The sequence below is a fragment of the Alosa pseudoharengus genome, unplaced genomic scaffold (assembly GCF_046254945.1).
Source record: "Alosa pseudoharengus isolate Yale_2024_CS ecotype anadromous, Long Island Sound unplaced genomic scaffold, YU_APseudo_1.1 YU_APseudo_1.1_scf_13, whole genome shotgun sequence".
Classification (NCBI taxonomy): domain Eukaryota; kingdom Metazoa; phylum Chordata; class Actinopteri; order Clupeiformes; family Clupeidae; genus Alosa; species Alosa pseudoharengus.
In genome coordinates this window covers 13,910,348-13,927,289 of record NW_027468598.1, presented here as the reverse complement: position 1 = coordinate 13,927,289, position 16,942 = coordinate 13,910,348, and the positions used below count along the sequence as shown (strand labels likewise).

Sequence of the window (16,942 nt, the reverse complement as noted above, 5' to 3'; positions counted from 1 at the left end):
GCATTTTTTGATTAGGCCCAGCCTTCTGAAGCAACACTTCAATGGATCAGTTCCAGATGGATGAGTGGAGCTAGGCGGAGCGAAATTCATCTGGCTAGGGTCAGGTTAAGGAGCAGGACCCTTTTCAGTAATTTTAGAGAAATTGGGTTAGATGAATGAGTACCCAGTATGTTAAACATTAACAAAAAGGGGAATTCCTACTTCATATTACTTGAATTATTTCAATTTTACTGAGAAAAACACCTCAATATCCCAATTATTGTGGGTTAATTTACTTCCTGCCATTCCACACTTCCAGGAGCAGGAGAGTCTACTCTTCACTGTCAAACTACAACTTTACTGACGGTTACATAAACAGGAACCAATGAGGTGAAGGACTATACAACACCCCCTGTAACACTGCCACCTGGATCTTGGTACGGTATGGTGTAAACCCCCATGACTGCCCTTCACACTGTGATATTGTCCACACTCGGAGTCAGTCTCATGTGTGGCAGGCAGAGTGCCGTGTCTGTGTCACATTATCTGCTGTGTCATGTTTAATCTACGCAATGTGCCAGGTCATGTTCAGGTGTAATCTTGCATGCCGAGCTTTATCTCATACATAAAACATGGCAAGTTCTTTACAGCAGCACAGTGTGATGTCTGAGGGACAAACCAAGGTTCTACACCCACCATACAATTATGATCCAATGGCTTTTTAACGATTCTAATCAAATTCAAATTTTCCATTTTTTGCCACCATGTCCAATGTAACCAGTTGCACAGATTAGAGCAGAAGGTAATTGATGCAGCATACACTCCACAAACAGAATGCTTCAGTTGCATGTCCTGTGTGTAACCTCAAGGCAATGTTCTCAACTCTCCACACACACACACACACACACACACACACACAAACACACACACACACACACACGAGAACAAGCATTTTCACAGTGTGTCCTGAGAAACCATAAATGTATTGAATTTCCACAGAGCAGTACATGAATTTACTTTAAATGAGATCATTGTTGCAGTGTATGTACGTGTGTGAGTCTATGAGCTTGCCTGCGTGTGCGTTTGTGTGCGTGTGTACATACCTGAAGGCTAAGCTGCTCTGTGGCAGTGCAGAGTCTCTGTAGTACATTCAGGGCAGGGTTAGTGCTGTCCACGTTCTCAGAGTTAAAGTAGCGCTCCACAAACTTGCAGGCCTGCTCTTTGATCCAGGCCTTAATCTTATCCCTACATAACACATAAGAAACACTTACTGTAGGTGTGGAGAAATACAACAAGAGAACTTGCAGCTGTGTCATGTAGATATGCAGCTTGCATGCGTACAACATGTGCTGGAGACACTTCTGATGAACATTAACCAGTAAGACGAAATGTGAGTCGCAAGGACTAAATGCACCATGTGGGCACAACTGAAGGACAACTGCCAAATGAATTCAAACAAGTTCAATGTAAGGGCTACCACACAATTAGCCTTATATTGCTATTCCATTCCTATATTTCTATGACCATATACAATTCGATGCCATTTTATTTCCTAATTTCCTACTACAAATCGCGAACTCAGGTCACATAGATAGATAGATAGATAGATAGATAGATATAGATAGATAGATAGACTTTATTGATCAATGACTTTATGGATCAATATATAAAACCCTAGACAAACCTCTCTGATATGGTGACCCACCTGTTGTTGGAGACTGAGTCCTTGGCAGGGGGTCGGGCCAAGCCACTGACCCCTGCTGTGCGAGAGGGCTCAGAGGTGGAGTTGTTGGTCTGGACACCCAACTTCCACGTCTTGGGGTTCAGGTTGGCCAGGAAGGACGACTTGGGTGACTGAGTGGTGGTTGGACTCTTGGCTATGGAGGAAAGGGGGATGAAGGGAGAGAGGGATGTAGGAGAGAGAGGGAGGGCGCAGAGGTAGGGACAACAGTGAGAAATTATAAGTTACTTTTACATGTTTACGATGGGTTCCCCGAACATGGATTAAGCTTAGTCCTAGACTACAGGACCTTTTCTTCAAAGGAAATCTGGAAAATCTGAAATCTGAAGATCTGAAATCTGTTTTAATCTCGCAAGTATTAATATCGTCTTGGAAACAAAATCAAACTGTTGAAGTGAAAAACACACTTACATCTCCTGAACAGCCAAATTATGTCGACCAAGAGTAAATTTAACTTGTTCTATATGTGGTAGACGGTGGTTGTGAATGGATAGATAGCGGATTCAGTGTACAGGTAAGCAGAGGTGTCCCTACCCTGATTGTCAACTTTGTCGTCGTCTCTGGGGGGAGAGTACTTGGGCCTCCTCGGGCCTCGCTTGGGGAGTCGCTTCCTCTTCAGCACGTCACTCAACCGCCTACCAGAGGGAACAACAGTGACATGGATTAGAGATTATTTGTAAACAAAACCATGCCTAGGTATGTCCTGAAGTACATGTGCATCATCACTAATGGGGTTTATGTCCACACTAGATCCATCTTAAACTAGTACGTACATGTATGTGTATGTGATTCCGTGTGTGTATGTGCACGTGAACACACACACACACACACACACACACACACACACACACACACACACACACACACACGCACGCACACGCACACGCACACGTGAGCTCCTGTGTGTCTGCATATGTGAGCTTTTGTGAGTGTGTATGTATGTTTATTTGAGCTTCTGTGTGTGTGTGTGTGTTCGTACCCCTGTGGGCTGAGGTCCAGTGAGTCGTCCATGCTGTGCTGGAAGCTGGGGGAGCCCAAGTCGGCGGGCGGCTGCGCGTTGCTACTGGTGCTGCTGGTCGTCGTGGTGATGGTGGTGGTGCACAGGCTGGGAGGGGTACTGGAGCAGGCCCTGGGGGGGTTGCTAAGAAACGCCTCTGACTCAGCCAGGTTCTTTACCTGGTGCATCACTCCTGAGAGAGAGAGTGATAGAGATATAGAGCGAGAGAGAGGAGAAAAAGAAGAGATGATTTGATGAATGAAAAGAGACAGAGAAAGGATACATTTCATGCTTAGACCACCTCTCTGTGCTAATAACAATCTTTCCCAGTGGCAGTGGCAGTGGAAGATGGGAGCACTTTACCAGAACCACTTGGATTCAGAGATTCATTTGAAATGCCAAAGTCCACAATAAAATCAAATAACTAACTGATCTGAATGCATCTGCTTTTATTAGATCTGCCATCTGTTTTCTCTATGGACATTTAAACGGCCTTGCATTAACAAATAACCTGCATTGTTTCTGTGTGTGTGTGTGCGCGCGTGCGTGCGTGTGTGTGTTTCAACAAGAGGGGAAAAAAACAGACAAGAGGAGAGAGGGAGAATGAAAGCAAGCATACGCAAGAGGCTCTTTACCTTCTCTTCTGAAGTAGACACTGAAGACATCTGGAAGTTTCTGCATGAGGATCTCTGCCATCTGCAAGGAGCCCACTACAATCTTCAGGTCCTGACTCGACAGCATTGAGGCGATGTGACTGGACACACAGGCACACACACACCATGTCATTCCCACATACAAGTCAACATTAGAGTAAAATCCCCTCAACTGCTTACTTTCACCGGCCACATTTGTTTCCATCCAATTTCAATTCCTCATGAACCTTCTTCATAGCTCATTTACAAACCATGCTTTACAAATCATGAAATCTTTCCGTTCCCCTCAACTGTGACCTTAATTCTCAATGGCTGAGGGGGTGCTGTGGGACAAGCAGCTGCAGTGTCTGCACCACATTTGGGTCTAAGTGCCCACAGGGACTCTGGTTACAGTCTGACCAGTGGTCATTTCCCGACCCCAACCTTTCTCCCTCTCGCTCCCTGTCACTCTTTACTGTCCTATCTGAATAAAAGGCAAAATGGGCAAATAAATATACTTAAAAAAAAAAATTGTCAATGGCTTACTAGCAGTTCCTTGCATTTCCATTTCCCAGACTGCTGCTGAGCACGTAGCGCTCCCCTCCCCTGTTCCAGTGAAGCTACTGCCACTCTGCCTTGCATTTCCACTGTTGTGCTTTACTGTAGGTCTACCTTTCCTTCTTTTGGGTATTGTCTATTTAGAACACCAAATCAGAGAGCTGGACGCCTCAACAATTGACATGATCCTTACATGAGACATGAGCCTTTGTCTCACTTAAAGTGACAGATAAAAACAAATTCATATTGACTACTAATGCTGTACTATTACCCCCAGGGCCAGGTTCACGTTTCCCAACAGTACCCCAATACAAACACTAGACCCATCCAAACACAGTCCTGCTCCTCTCTTCCCTCCCGTCCTTCCTCCCTCCCTCCCTGTGTGTCCGTGCCTGTAGTTCCGTTGGCGTGGTGACGCTCACCTGGACACAGCGTGGTTGCGCAGCACGTCCCTCAGCAGGTCAGCGTCGGCGAAGTAGATGATGCGGAGGATGGCTCTAAGGCACTTGTGTCTGACGGCAGGGCCGGCCGACGAGCTGTACACCTCGTAGAGCACGCCGAACAGCGTCTTGATGAAGCACTTGGCCAGCTCGGGGTCCTCCTTCATCAGCTGAGCGCGCGCGTCCTCACGACGCACCTCCTGGTGACTGCCTGCAGGGGGCGAGCGGAATGGCGGAGACAAAAGGGGGAGAAACCGGTCTGAGTCTAGATGTCAACATGTCTTCATACAACAGACAGCGTGGCCCAGTGTGACTGAGCACAGGGGAAAGGTTAATATGTTATCAGATAGCCTGCCCTTCAAGTATCTAATTCTTAACCTTGTAAAGCTCATAATGCTATGTCAAGCTCAGCTTCTTCTGTGCTAGGCATTAATGGATGTTCCAATGTCCATGCCTACCAGTCTGCATACTCCTAACCTGCAGGTTTCTGGAAATGTGTCTGTTATTGCTACCGTTATTGTTACTGCTGCTTGTGGTACGTGACGTTAGGTAAGTTCGTCTTCTGGCAGCCTGGGATTCACACAATGCGAAAAATGCAATGTATGAAGTCCAACCTGCATTGCTTAGAGCTTTAAGTGGTTACCTGAAGATCAAAGCACCCAGTGCAAGTGTGGGTGTGTGAAGTTTCTGAAAATTTTGCTCTGTTGCTGTTGTTACTGTTGTTTGTGGTATGTGTGGGTGTGCGTGTGCTCTTACCAGAGTTGGGGTTGGCTAGCGGGTTGGGCTTCCTCTGGATGCCCCGGGCAGTGCCTGTGTCCTCGTTGATCTGCTGCATAGAGTTGAAGTCGATGGTGTAAACACGACCCAGTGTGGTCAGGCTGATCTCATCCTCACCATTCTGATGAGCCGTCTGAATAGAGGCCAGAGTGAGAGGGAGGGAGGGAGGGAGAGAGAGAGAGGGAGGGAGAGAGAAAGAGACAGGAGAGAGGGGGAGGGAGAGGGAGGGAGAAAGAGGTAAAAAGATGGAATGTGAGGGAAGGACGGAGAGATGAATGAATGAGAGAACAGAATGAGAAAAAACAGAATGACAGACAGGGCAAAGGAGGATAAGGGTGGGAAGGAAATACAATTAGCACACGAGCTAAAACTATCCAAAATGTGTAATATGAAACAGACAGGCCCCATCTGGTTTAGAATACTGTGGTGTAGGGTGTAGGGTGTGTGTGGTGTGTGTGTATCCTGTACCTCTATGATGCGGCTGTCGATGCGGTTGTATGGGTGCCAGAGGCCCCGGTCGTCCCTCCACTGCCAGATGGCCCCCTCTGTGGTCTGGGCGCTGCCCTTCTTCAGCATGGCGTCCACAGCAAAGATGCCCTCTCTGGGCAGGCATGGCATCAGCTCACTGCCCACACAAGGACACAGAGGTCAGAAGCGAAATTCTAACTCCCATCACATTAGCATGTGTCGTGTTTGTCTTGACAGAAAAGGTTTTAGTTTTAGTTTAGTTTTAGTTTGAAAAGCCTAAACTGGCTGCGGTGTACCATAGGAACATATTCATGGGCGTATTTTCTTTCATATCTTTCAGGAGAGACTAAGTCCCCGCCCAGTATTAAACACTGGGGATGAGGAAGGCCATCTCAAACCAGTGCTACTCATCTTAGCAATTAACAAAGATGGGTTCCTAGAATAGCTCTGTGTACCAGAGATGCAGAAATGTGTAACAAAGATGTAATTAATCTTCACCACACATTTAAGGCCAGCAAAAGTCTCCCAGTTTTGACAAGGTCAACTCTACACCCCCGACATTGTAGAGGTGGCTCAGTGTCACTTGACAGTGCTGTGAGGAAGGAAACAGGAAGTGAGTGTGGCAGGGGCAGGAAGTACCATATGAGTGAGGTGAGCTCGTAGAGCTCCTGAGGGCTCCTGGGCACCAGGTCAATCTGCTGCTCCAGGCACGTCCCATTGGACGCTCCACACAGCAGGAAGCGAAGGGTCTCCGCAATATCTACACACAGGACACACACACGTGTTATTGATGCCCTCATCTACACACAGGACAGACACACACAAACATGTTACTGATAATTCTGTGTCACATAGAGAGGCCTTGAGTAGTGGATCATTAAGCACTTGGTGAGAGGGGCTATGAGCGACCACAGGCATGTATGTGAGTGAAGGAGAGCGCAGAGGGGAGAGCGAGGATGTGTGTGGGTGCTTGTGAGAAGATGAGTAAGATGTGATAAGGGGTGTATGCGTGTGTGTGTGATGACTCATTATGCTTCGTAAGCTGCACCGAGAGGTGGCAGTTAAATCATAAGGAGGAACATGTGCACCAACATGATGAATATGCCAAGCTCAGCACCTCCCTCTCACTGAATGTGTGTGTGTGTGTGTGTGTGTGTGTGTGTGTGTGTGTATATATATACAGTATGTGAGTACACCAGACTCACTCTGCTTCATGAGCTGAACGGCGAGGCTGGGGCAGTTGGAGCACATGAGGGAGAACATGCGGACCACCATGATGAACATGCCCGAGCTCAGCACCGGCGGCGTCAGCACCAGCAGCTGCTGCACGTTGGTCAGCAGGTCACGGGAAGCTACCTGCTGCAGCAGGTTCTGAAAATGGGGTCCATACAGGTCAAAGGTCAGGTTATATATGCATAGCAAACATTCTTCAATGTGTTTTAAATAGGCATTTGGGTATATAACTTGGTTTGTAACTTTACATGCACTTTCTTGATTAATGGTTCCATCAATGAATCAACCAATACATCAAAACAAGACAAACAAAAACCCTTCGCAACATATTGCATCCGTGCTAACAAACACCAACACAGACAGGCCTAAGATGCTGCCCTTACCTCTTCATGCTGAAAGTTGTCCACCAGCCGGGCAAAACAAAGACAAGTGCTTTCTACGGATTTCTTATCCTGAGGGAGAGGCGAGAGGAGATATGGTCACTTCAGGGGACTGACAGCACAGTAAGCACATCTGTGCATGTGCATGTTTAAAAAAAAATCTAGAGGTCAAGGTGTGTATGATTGTATTACAGTGCCACTTTGTGTGTACGTTTGTATGTATGAGTATATGAGTCATGGTGGACTCATTGTACATGAGGTATAAGAGAACATGTTTTGAGCATCACTTGTGTGTGTGTGTGTGTGTGTGTGTATCTGTATGTGTATTTGTTGTAATGTCTAGCTCAAAAGACAAGAGAGTGTGTGTACATATGCGTGTTACCTGGTGTGTGAGTCTCTGCGTGAGCAGGGGCAGCGAGTCGGCCACAAAGTGGAACTCGTCAGGGGTGATGCTCTGGCAGCAGTTAGCCGCTATGGCCAGAGCATTCCTCTGTGCATTTATACTGAAGAACTCCAGATACAGCAGACAGTCTGCCAAACCACCCTACACACATAAGGAGAGAGGGATAGATAGAGAGGGGGAGAGAACACGGCAGAGGGAGAGATGATGGAAAGAACGATAAAAAGAATGACATTAAGCGGACAAATTTACATAAGTCATTGCTGTTAATTCATGTAATAAATTACCTACAAAATCTTCACACACACACAGGGGTTAAAGGTCAGTGGGACAGAGAGAGCAGAGGCTCTTAAGTTGATTAAATCATTACAGGATCTGATCAGACGGCCACTTACAGCCTGGAGGATTGCTTTGCTGTGTCGCCTTGACAACATCTCCAGTGCAGTCAGAGCCTGCTCAGCCACATCAATGAACTGGATCACCTGAAGCTGCAGACAGGAGACAGGTTGAGTGAGCACACACACAGCGAGAACACACACACAAACACACACTTCACCAAGTCTTTAAAAGTAGACAGATATGTCTATTGCTTCACTCTTTATGTAAGCATGCATTAATTAACTGATAAAAACTGATACCAAAGGTGTTTAACCCATTTAGGCCGGGAAAGCATTGGCGCATTTCTACCATTAAAGCCGGGAGCGATGTTGCGTAATTCTACCATTGAGGCCGGGAAAGCGTATACGTCAATTTCCGCGTATAAGGTTTTTTTTTGCACCAATTGTCGGCCTCTGGGCCAATGAAATGCATCAGAATACACACGAGGGAGTGTCGTCATGTTCCTCGTGACATTGTTTTGAAATTTCTTCGAGCAAGCATGGAGGACTTTGATAGCGAGGAGATTTCGGAAGGTATGATTTTGAGGAGATTCTCGGCTTCGATGACATTATTGCTGATGACTTTGAACGCGCTCTCCCCTCCCTAATGTTGCCTGCTTTTGACATAGCCCTGGTAGGCTACAAAACTTGTACCCTACTGATTCTGTTTGTCTAATTGATGGATTTAACCCCGATTCGGATTAGGCTACACCTGCTTTTAAAAGGCGGAACATCACTGCAAAACGTGCGCTGAATTATGTAGCCACTCTGCGTCTTTTTATGTGCACGTTCACATTAAATCCATTTCACTAACGTTATCGTAGAGAATACCGTAAAGTTTTATTTTGAGCACTTTCTAGGTCTCACTCATTGGATCAAAATAACAGAAATAGCGAACTCCAAGTTATGGTAGGGTAAGTTAAGATATAAGCACATAGCCCGTTAAACATGACCAAGGAAAAAGTCAATGGGACAACAAACAATGCCACGGTAACCTACCTAGGCTATGGAATTGAGAATGAAAGCTAATTACCTTCACGTTTTTTCTCAAAGTGACAGGCACTCAATTAGATCTACATATCACCACTGTAATGTCATTAAAGACAAGTGCAATAGTTTAAAAATCAATATGTATTCAAATTACTGAATATTTTTAGCTATAAGTAATTATGCAGATCATAAAATACTAACAAAATATATAAAGTTTATGAATTCAAAATATGAAATAGAAACATGACAAGCCATCATTTTGTGTGTGTATGGAGGGTTGAGCAGAGACTAGGATCACCACTACTGTGAATAATCACACAGTATTCATTATTACTGATAAGTGTCAAGGTGGTGGTGGCCCCAATTTGCCTATGTTTTTGTAATATAATAAACACAGTTACACTTTTTTAAACTATTTCAGCTTGTGTAGGCCTATCAGTAATTTCTGAACATACCAATAATACATATAACCAGGCAGTAGATGTCAACCAGAATGACAAGCTGTAGAAAATGCACTGGTTTCTGATAAAATAGTGCTGTTCCTGCACTGACACATTACATGTTTTATTTTTGTGAAGGTGTAACTTAATAAACCCAATTTCTTAGCAAAGCCACAGGTATAAGCTCTCAAATACTTTTTAAATTTTGTTCCTATCTGCTACAGAGGCTGAGAAATCAATCATTAAGTAGGCGTTGACACAATTGCTGAATTTCCAGAAAACCAGAAAAACTTTTTCTGAAATCGCCCTTAGGTTTTAAAGGCATTTTTTCCAGGCGTTTTAGGCCTAAATGGGTTAAATAATGCTTCATTGAGGGTGTGTCAGTGAGAATGAGTCTGGGAGAAGTGTATGTGGCGGAGGGCGTACTTTCTCCAGGAACACAGGGATGGCGTCCACCACCACAGCCGAGGAGCGCGGCAGAGCCTCCATCATGTAGGTGAGGGCACGGGACGCATGGTTCATCTGTGCACAAACACACACACACACACAGGTCACACATTCATTCACACAGTCGGCCACTCTTTACAGACTATAACAAGCTTACTGGAACCTTATTACACATCATGAGGTCATTCAGATTTTTTACGCTCTCTCAAATGCAGCAGTAGCTGCATAAACCTAAAGACATACAACCCGCTGTGCACACACTACACACTGCTGGTACTCACGATGTCAAAGTTATGCTCCATCTGTAACAGCTGGATCTGTGGAGGGAGAGAAGGACAAAGACCTGATGAGTATTGCTGAGGAGAGCAAGACACTGAACAAGCAGGTTAAAAGGTTAATGGGCATGCATCTGCAGTTCAGCACAGATAGAAAAACGGCGGTCATCAGTGGCATACACTAATGTCTCCTGAAGAAAGTCGGCATGACATGCTGATACTGCTTCAACAGGAGTCTTAGCTCAATACTCCACCCAGTGAGTCTCAATACATTTAGTGTTTTTTTGGACATTAGGGACACAACTACATTGAATCAAAGTGTCATATCGATTGTTTTCAAAGTCAAATGAAAGATCCGGCCTGCTTGATATAATTACAGCGTTAGCTGAACACAGGGCTGGCTGGTCTGATTCAGGTGACTCCTAGAGCAGTTACCTAAAGGCTAATCGCCTCCACCTCCCAAACAGTGCTAACAGTTGTGGGGGTGACAGGCTCCATTAAGAGAAAGCTGGGGCATCTCCTTAGGGAGAGAGTGGCTGTGTTCGCGCGGGGCAAGACAGCGAGGCAACCTCCACAAGCTTACAGTCTCCTTCAGCAGCCAGATCCTGACACATTTAAGCGACCCAAATTAACATGGAAGTAGATTGGCTGCCATTAGTGCGCCGACTGGGAACGCATCCAACCCCGTTTGAGAGAACAAGAGACACAGCGAGCGTGAAGGAGAGAGTCAGACAGAGGGACAGAACGTAGGAGGGTGAGGGCGAGAGAAAGAGAAATAATGAGAGAGAAAGAGAGACAGAAGGAGAGAGAAAGAGAAATAGAGAGAGAGAAATAGAGAGAGAGAAATAGAGAGAGAGAGAGAGAGAGAGTGAAGGAGAGAGAAAGAGAAATAATGAGAGAGAAATAGAGAGAGAGAGAGAGAGAGAGAGAGAGAGAGAGAGAAAGAGAGAGAGGAGAGAGAAAGAGAAATAATGAGAGAAATAGAGAGAGAGAGAGAGAAATAGAGAGAGAGAAGGAGAGAGTCAGAGAGAGGGACAGAAAGCAAGAAGGAGGGAGAGAGAGGGGGGGGGGGTGCCACTGCTAGCTGTGGAGGAGGGTACTGACCAGGGCGGGCACAACGGTCTTGACGGGGAAGCCTCCCAGCGTCTCCTCGTTGCCCATTACCAGGAGCTGACACATCTCGATGGCAGCCTGGAGCTGCTGGGACTCGTCACCTGTGGCCTGGAGCCCTTGCAACAGCTGCTGGGCCTTAGAGCCTGGGAGGGAGGGAGGGAGAGAGAGAGAGAGAGAGAGAGAGAGAGAGAGAGAGAGAACAAGTTCATTTGTTGTTACATTACAACCATTTTATTGTTCCTTGGTAAAATTGTATCTTAACAGTCATGCCAATAAACCAATATTAATTTGAAGAAAGAGGGATAGAGAAATGGAAGGGGGAGGTTAAGAGAGAGGGTGGAAAGGTAGTGGGACAAAAGGTGAGAGAACAGGAGATATAAAAATGGAGAAATGTAAGGACGGGCAATGAGGAAAGAGAGGAGCCACAGAGCAAGTGACAGAGGGTGAGGGAGGAGTGTGTGTGTGTGTGTGTGTGTGTGTAGGGTCAGAAAAAAGCGGTTCAAGGGCAGAAAAACAAGCGCAAGCCCGGACATAAAACCCCTCTACACTCACTCACAAAGTCACACACAAACAGATCAATACACACCCCCTAGTGAAAACACACATATGACCGAGAATAACGCCAAAGGCATCTGGTTTACTGTGACGTCAGACTTGGCAGATACTTACTGGCCCCGCTGCCTATGGTCCTGTGGAAGAGCTGAGACATGCGCGGCCCCAGTGGTCCAAACAGGTGCGGGGGGAGACCTCTGGCCTCCAGCAGGGCTGCAACACCAACACCACAGCCAGTCAAACACAATACAACAGCTATACCACGCCCATGGACGCGTCCACACACACAGACTGTAGGGCAACAGTATCATCATCATTCACACAGGTTAGACAATCACACACACACACAGACTGTAGGGCAACAGTACCATCATTCACACAGGTTACACAATTACACCCACCCACCCACCCCAATATCTTTAACACACACACACACACACACACACACACACACACTAGGTCATACCACACACATGCACGCTACTGACCACTGACACACTGCTGTGTAACAGCCCCACAAACACACATGCACTATAGCATAAGATCATCATTTAACCACCAACACACTCACAGCACCATGAAATAAACACTGTTGTCACACACACACCTACACGCTACAGTGCCACAATATAACGGTTATACCTCTAGGTGAGGAGATTCAGCCCCAATTCAATTAAGCTGCTATTGCTGTAAGTATGATGGTGTGTATTGATAAGCTTGGGGACTAATGGCACTAGTATTGGCCTTTTGCAAGGTGCTGATGCAAATAATCAAGTTTAAATGGTTTTTGCTGACGGTCGGCCAGTTGTGGAGCGGCAGGATATATAGCTGACCCATCAGCCAATTAAAACTCAAGGTCACGGGTGGGGTTGAGAAATGACCAGGGGTAAAAAAATGTGCCCCACCTAGAGCCACTGCATCCAGAGTGGATAGTCATGGAAGACAGAGCACAGGGTCTCACAGGGTTCTGAGGCAATTAATGTGTTCTACTAAAGGGGTCATTTTCAAGTTACTTTTGCTTGAGATGAGTAATTTACTGTATTTTTGTTGTGGTGATTCTCTTCCTTTTCACACACACACACACGTAACATTACTGGTACATGTGGTTCTTGACCACACCACTGGTTTACCAAAAAAAACATACATCATAACCAACCCCATACATTACTACGAAGACACACCCTCCTTGCATGCATTCTACTGCTGCACTAACAGTGGGGCTACATCCGGTGCACAATGGAAGCATCGGTTCACAGACGGTAAAAATAAAAAAAATTAAAATTTTAGAAGACTCGTCTAATTTTTACGAATGTACGCGACGCTATATCGTCTGGTGTAGCCAGTTGCATCGATTACAGAAGCAGGTAATTGTTGCAGCATACGCTCCACAAATGGAATGCTTCAATTACGTGCCTGGTGTAGCCTGTTTGTAAGGCATATTAGGGTACCGAAGTCATGACGTAGCGTTGTCAAGGCAGCAATTTCACTGGATCTAAACAAACCAATCTAACCATAGAGGTGACCATAGTGGTGGCTTTCTTAATCTATTTAAATATTTTTACAACATTTGTAAGACATTGGTACTTTTTTTTTTACACTGTAGGAATTACATACTACAACACATTCATAACAACACGATCAAATTCGTGATTACAGAGTTTTGTTTTAGCATGGGTTTCCTCCGTAAAAGAGACTAGCATTTAACTTCAAAGCCTGCAGTTAAAATCCTTAAGATTCACAGACGTGTCTTGGCTTTATTTTTGAGGCAAACGTCACTCTTAACAGCCGCCAGACTTTGATAAGACGTGAAATATCGACTGGAATTTTGTTTCTTTTTATTACACCTGACAGGGAATCCGTGTTAAGTGGCTAAGCTGCTCTCTAGCAGGTAAAATATGTTTAAATGGCTATAGCCTACATTTAAAATGATGCCACATTCAAGGCTATTTAAGCCACTTTAAAAGTTTGTTTAGATCCAGTGACACTGACGTCATGGAAACGGAATGTCACACTTCGGTACTCTATTGACTTCAACTAACTTCCCTATGCTGTAATATCAGAAAACATGTATCTGAAAATGAACTCTCGTGACCGTGACATGACAAAACATTTACAATCAAAGACTTTTTGGCCATACTCTGGCCTCCCTGGAGGTGTTAACTGCTCAGTCACTACGCAGATTTGACCTTGCCTAGCATAACCTTGATTAGCATAGTCAACTCTGTGGAAGAAGACTTTTGGCAACTTAAAAAAATGGTATAAGAAGGTCACAGACCGGGGCAAGCAAGCAGTGCGCTTTACCACAAATATTTATGAGCCAGTTCAACCTCAGATTGCAGGATGAAAACATTAAAAAGAGCACATCCCACTGCTTTCACATAAAGAAAGTACTGCACTGCAATACACTACACCATCAGTGCCTAATAACTTATACTTACATAGTACTGTCCAGGCCCAATGAACTATAAATATGGCCTGATGAAAGCATGTGGGCTGAGACCTCTAATTACTATTGGGCAGAGTGACCTAATGCGGGGCAGTTGAGGAGACGGGATAAGTTTCAGTGTGGCTGCTGTGAAAAGGCTTACCTTGCAGCCGGCCCATTTCAGAGTCATCCGACTCGCTCTCGCCGGATGTGGTCATGCCTACAGCTCCAGCTACGGAGCTCGAGGCTAGAGAGGGAGAGAGATAGAGAGGGGAAGGCAGAAAATAGAGGTTATTCAGATCAATTAAAAGGACAAAAAAAAAAAAAAAAAGGAAAGCACACCATAAACTTTGCATTCCCTCTTTAGGAGGAAGTTGTATTCAGCTGATCTGTAAAGTCTAGGAAGGGCAACAGGTGGAGGCCTTTTGTGTGCGGTGGGTGTGGGGGAGGGGAGAGACTCCTATTTGCCCGTGGCAGATAAAGGGGTTAAGCTCTTTGGCACAGGGCTGCGGCGGTGTGGCAGGGCAGAAGAGGTACCTGAAGCCCCCTGCGGTGCCTCATCGGTGCGCGCGGTGGAGGAGTTGGCTCCATCCTGGTTGTTGTCGGAGTCGGCCATTTTCTCCTGTCGACGAGCTTCAGCTGCCCCGCGTTTGCCCAGGCCTGAGCCCCGCCGACTGAGAGAGAGAGACACAGAAATGATGATTACATTAATGTTGAGGGTGACCGGCAAAAAAACTAAGTGTGAGAGGGAAACAGAACAGGAAACAAATCTAAGTCACCACAGAGCAGGATATAGTCAGTGTATAGCAGTGCACAAGACTGCCTGCTGTAGTACTTCCACACAACATAGACCTTCAAATAAAAGTCATGCTCAGCTTCTATTCCAGTCCCATGTGTGAAGTCGGTGTTTGAATTACTCAAACACCCAGCCCAAGAAGCGCTACTCATCAGGCCGTATTGAGACAGGGGAATGGTGCTGGATACACACAGAGAGGAAGATTAGCAGTATTGAGGCGAGCTGACATTTAAAGAGGAAGGGCCTCAATCAGCTTGTGTGAGATGTGTCAGATACACAGGAAGGAGGGTGGAAGATGTGACTGTCTGTCAGTTTGCATCTGTGAGTGACTCAGTTTAGAGAGAGACATATGGCAATAACATGTTTGACAGCATTTGGCTTCTGTACTCTTATCATATTGCCTGTGCATGTTGCCTGTGTTATTGTCCCCTCTTACCTCATTTCTATTGACAATACTGCGTTTTCCCAGCGCTGAGATACGATGACACGATTACAGTGAGCTTTGATCAATCAGTGTCCCTAAGTCATTGTCTGTTAACAGTGAATATATGTGATGTGAAAGTGTGTGTGTGTGTGTGTGTGTGTGTCTGTACAGGTATATGTTCGTGAGCGTGCACGTACCTGGTGCTGGCGCAGGAGCCCGTGGTCTTCTGACGTGTGCTCCGCCGACAGCTGGGGAGCTCTGCTGGGGGAGACTCGCTGCGTTTCTTATTGGACTTCCTCAAACCTAAACACACACACAGAAAAAAAGTGAATCATCATAAACCCAGAAAATAACACACAGACTAAGAAAAACATCAATCAAGGTTCCAACTCTAAGTCAAATGTAAAATTCCATGACAAAAAAAAAAGAATTTCCATGACCTACTATATAATGAATAATACAATATATTGACCAATGATTTCAAAGCAGCTGTGTAGCATTCAATAATCACTTAGAGCTTTAGAGCAGGAGATGAATAAATAGGCATTGAACAAATAGGCATTGAACAAATGAGCATTAAATAAACAAAGTTGGGCTAACCACAACGACTCAAGCAAGCAGTAAAGCTAATAAGATACATCAATTCTTGTTAATAAAATTCTTGTATTAATGTATTTTGGCAAGTACATTTTAAACTGCTACAACAAAATTCCCTGATATTCCATGACTGGAATAGACTTTTCAAAATTCCATGATATTCCAGAAATTCCATGACCTGTGGGAACCCTGATAAATACTGAAATATCCCTTACACCATACACCACACTCTGACAATGGACAAGGGTGAGGTGACTGACCGGCTAGCAGTGAGCCTTAAGAGATGACGTTGTCGCACACATTCACACGCCACCTCACCAGTCAGCCATCAGCAGGTGGGAGGGAGGGAGAGAGAACTGAAGGTCACACACTTTTACATTTAACTTCCATCACAAGGGGTCAGCACCTCATTAATAGTCTTTTGGTGTGTGTTACACACTGCCTATATACAGAGAGGGTGATCTGAACAGCAAGAAAAGCTGTAGAATTTACTACAACACATTTAAGTTAGAAATGCAGGCCAACCCAAATCCTTCAGTCTGACTCGTTGACTAAATGGCAGAGGTCAATCACCAGCAGCGATGACACATTGCCTTTGGGTGATGCAGAGCCGAGATTGGGCCAAACAATATACCAACTCCTCCTCCAGCTGTAGCGGTCAAATCTGTATTCACCTGAGGGTTTCTGAATCCGATACGCACTCAAACACACACACACATTTACACGTAACAACCGAACGATCCATTCAAAGGTCGCAACAATGCAAAACTAATTATTAACCGGACAGGAAATAATATTTCTAGTCATCATCTTAGATAACTCGCTCACTCCCTCAACATCTCTGCAGAGAGTTTAGCATTAAGGATGGGGGTATAAATAGCTTTCTCTGGCTGCTAACCCA

General features: G+C 45.3%; 1 protein-coding gene across 10 annotated transcripts in view; it reads right to left on the bottom strand.

The window, feature by feature from the left end:
• The window catches only part of trip12 (thyroid hormone receptor interactor 12), a 62,302-nt gene that overhangs the window by 12,469 nt on the left and 32,891 nt on the right, over window positions 1–16,942 (bottom strand). For 9 of the 10 annotated variants that reach the window (XM_076282227.1, XM_076282237.1, XM_076282231.1 and 6 more), the window contains 20 exons: window positions 15,642–15,747; window positions 14,762–14,898; window positions 14,388–14,471; window positions 11,917–12,012; window positions 11,239–11,390; window positions 10,141–10,176; window positions 9,839–9,934; window positions 8,001–8,093; window positions 7,588–7,749; window positions 7,209–7,277; window positions 6,798–6,963; window positions 6,232–6,352; window positions 5,593–5,749; window positions 5,104–5,257; window positions 4,330–4,558; window positions 3,353–3,471; window positions 2,700–2,910; window positions 2,255–2,355; window positions 1,685–1,856; window positions 1,083–1,224 (listed from right to left, as the gene is read on the bottom strand). In XM_076282227.1, the coding sequence (XP_076138342.1) occupies window positions 1,083–1,224; window positions 1,685–1,856; window positions 2,255–2,355; window positions 2,700–2,910; window positions 3,353–3,471; window positions 4,330–4,558; window positions 5,104–5,257; window positions 5,593–5,749; window positions 6,232–6,352; window positions 6,798–6,963; window positions 7,209–7,277; window positions 7,588–7,749; window positions 8,001–8,093; window positions 9,839–9,934; window positions 10,141–10,176; window positions 11,239–11,390; window positions 11,917–12,012; window positions 14,388–14,471; window positions 14,762–14,898; window positions 15,642–15,747 (2,603 nt within the window). The remainder of the gene's footprint in view (window positions 1–1,082; window positions 1,225–1,684; window positions 1,857–2,254; window positions 2,356–2,699; window positions 2,911–3,352; window positions 3,472–4,329; window positions 4,559–5,103; window positions 5,258–5,592; window positions 5,750–6,231; window positions 6,353–6,797; window positions 6,964–7,208; window positions 7,278–7,587; window positions 7,750–8,000; window positions 8,094–9,838; window positions 9,935–10,140; window positions 10,177–11,238; window positions 11,391–11,916; window positions 12,013–14,387; window positions 14,472–14,761; window positions 14,899–15,641; window positions 15,748–16,942) is intronic. The other variant, XM_076282236.1, reaches the window with a different exon arrangement.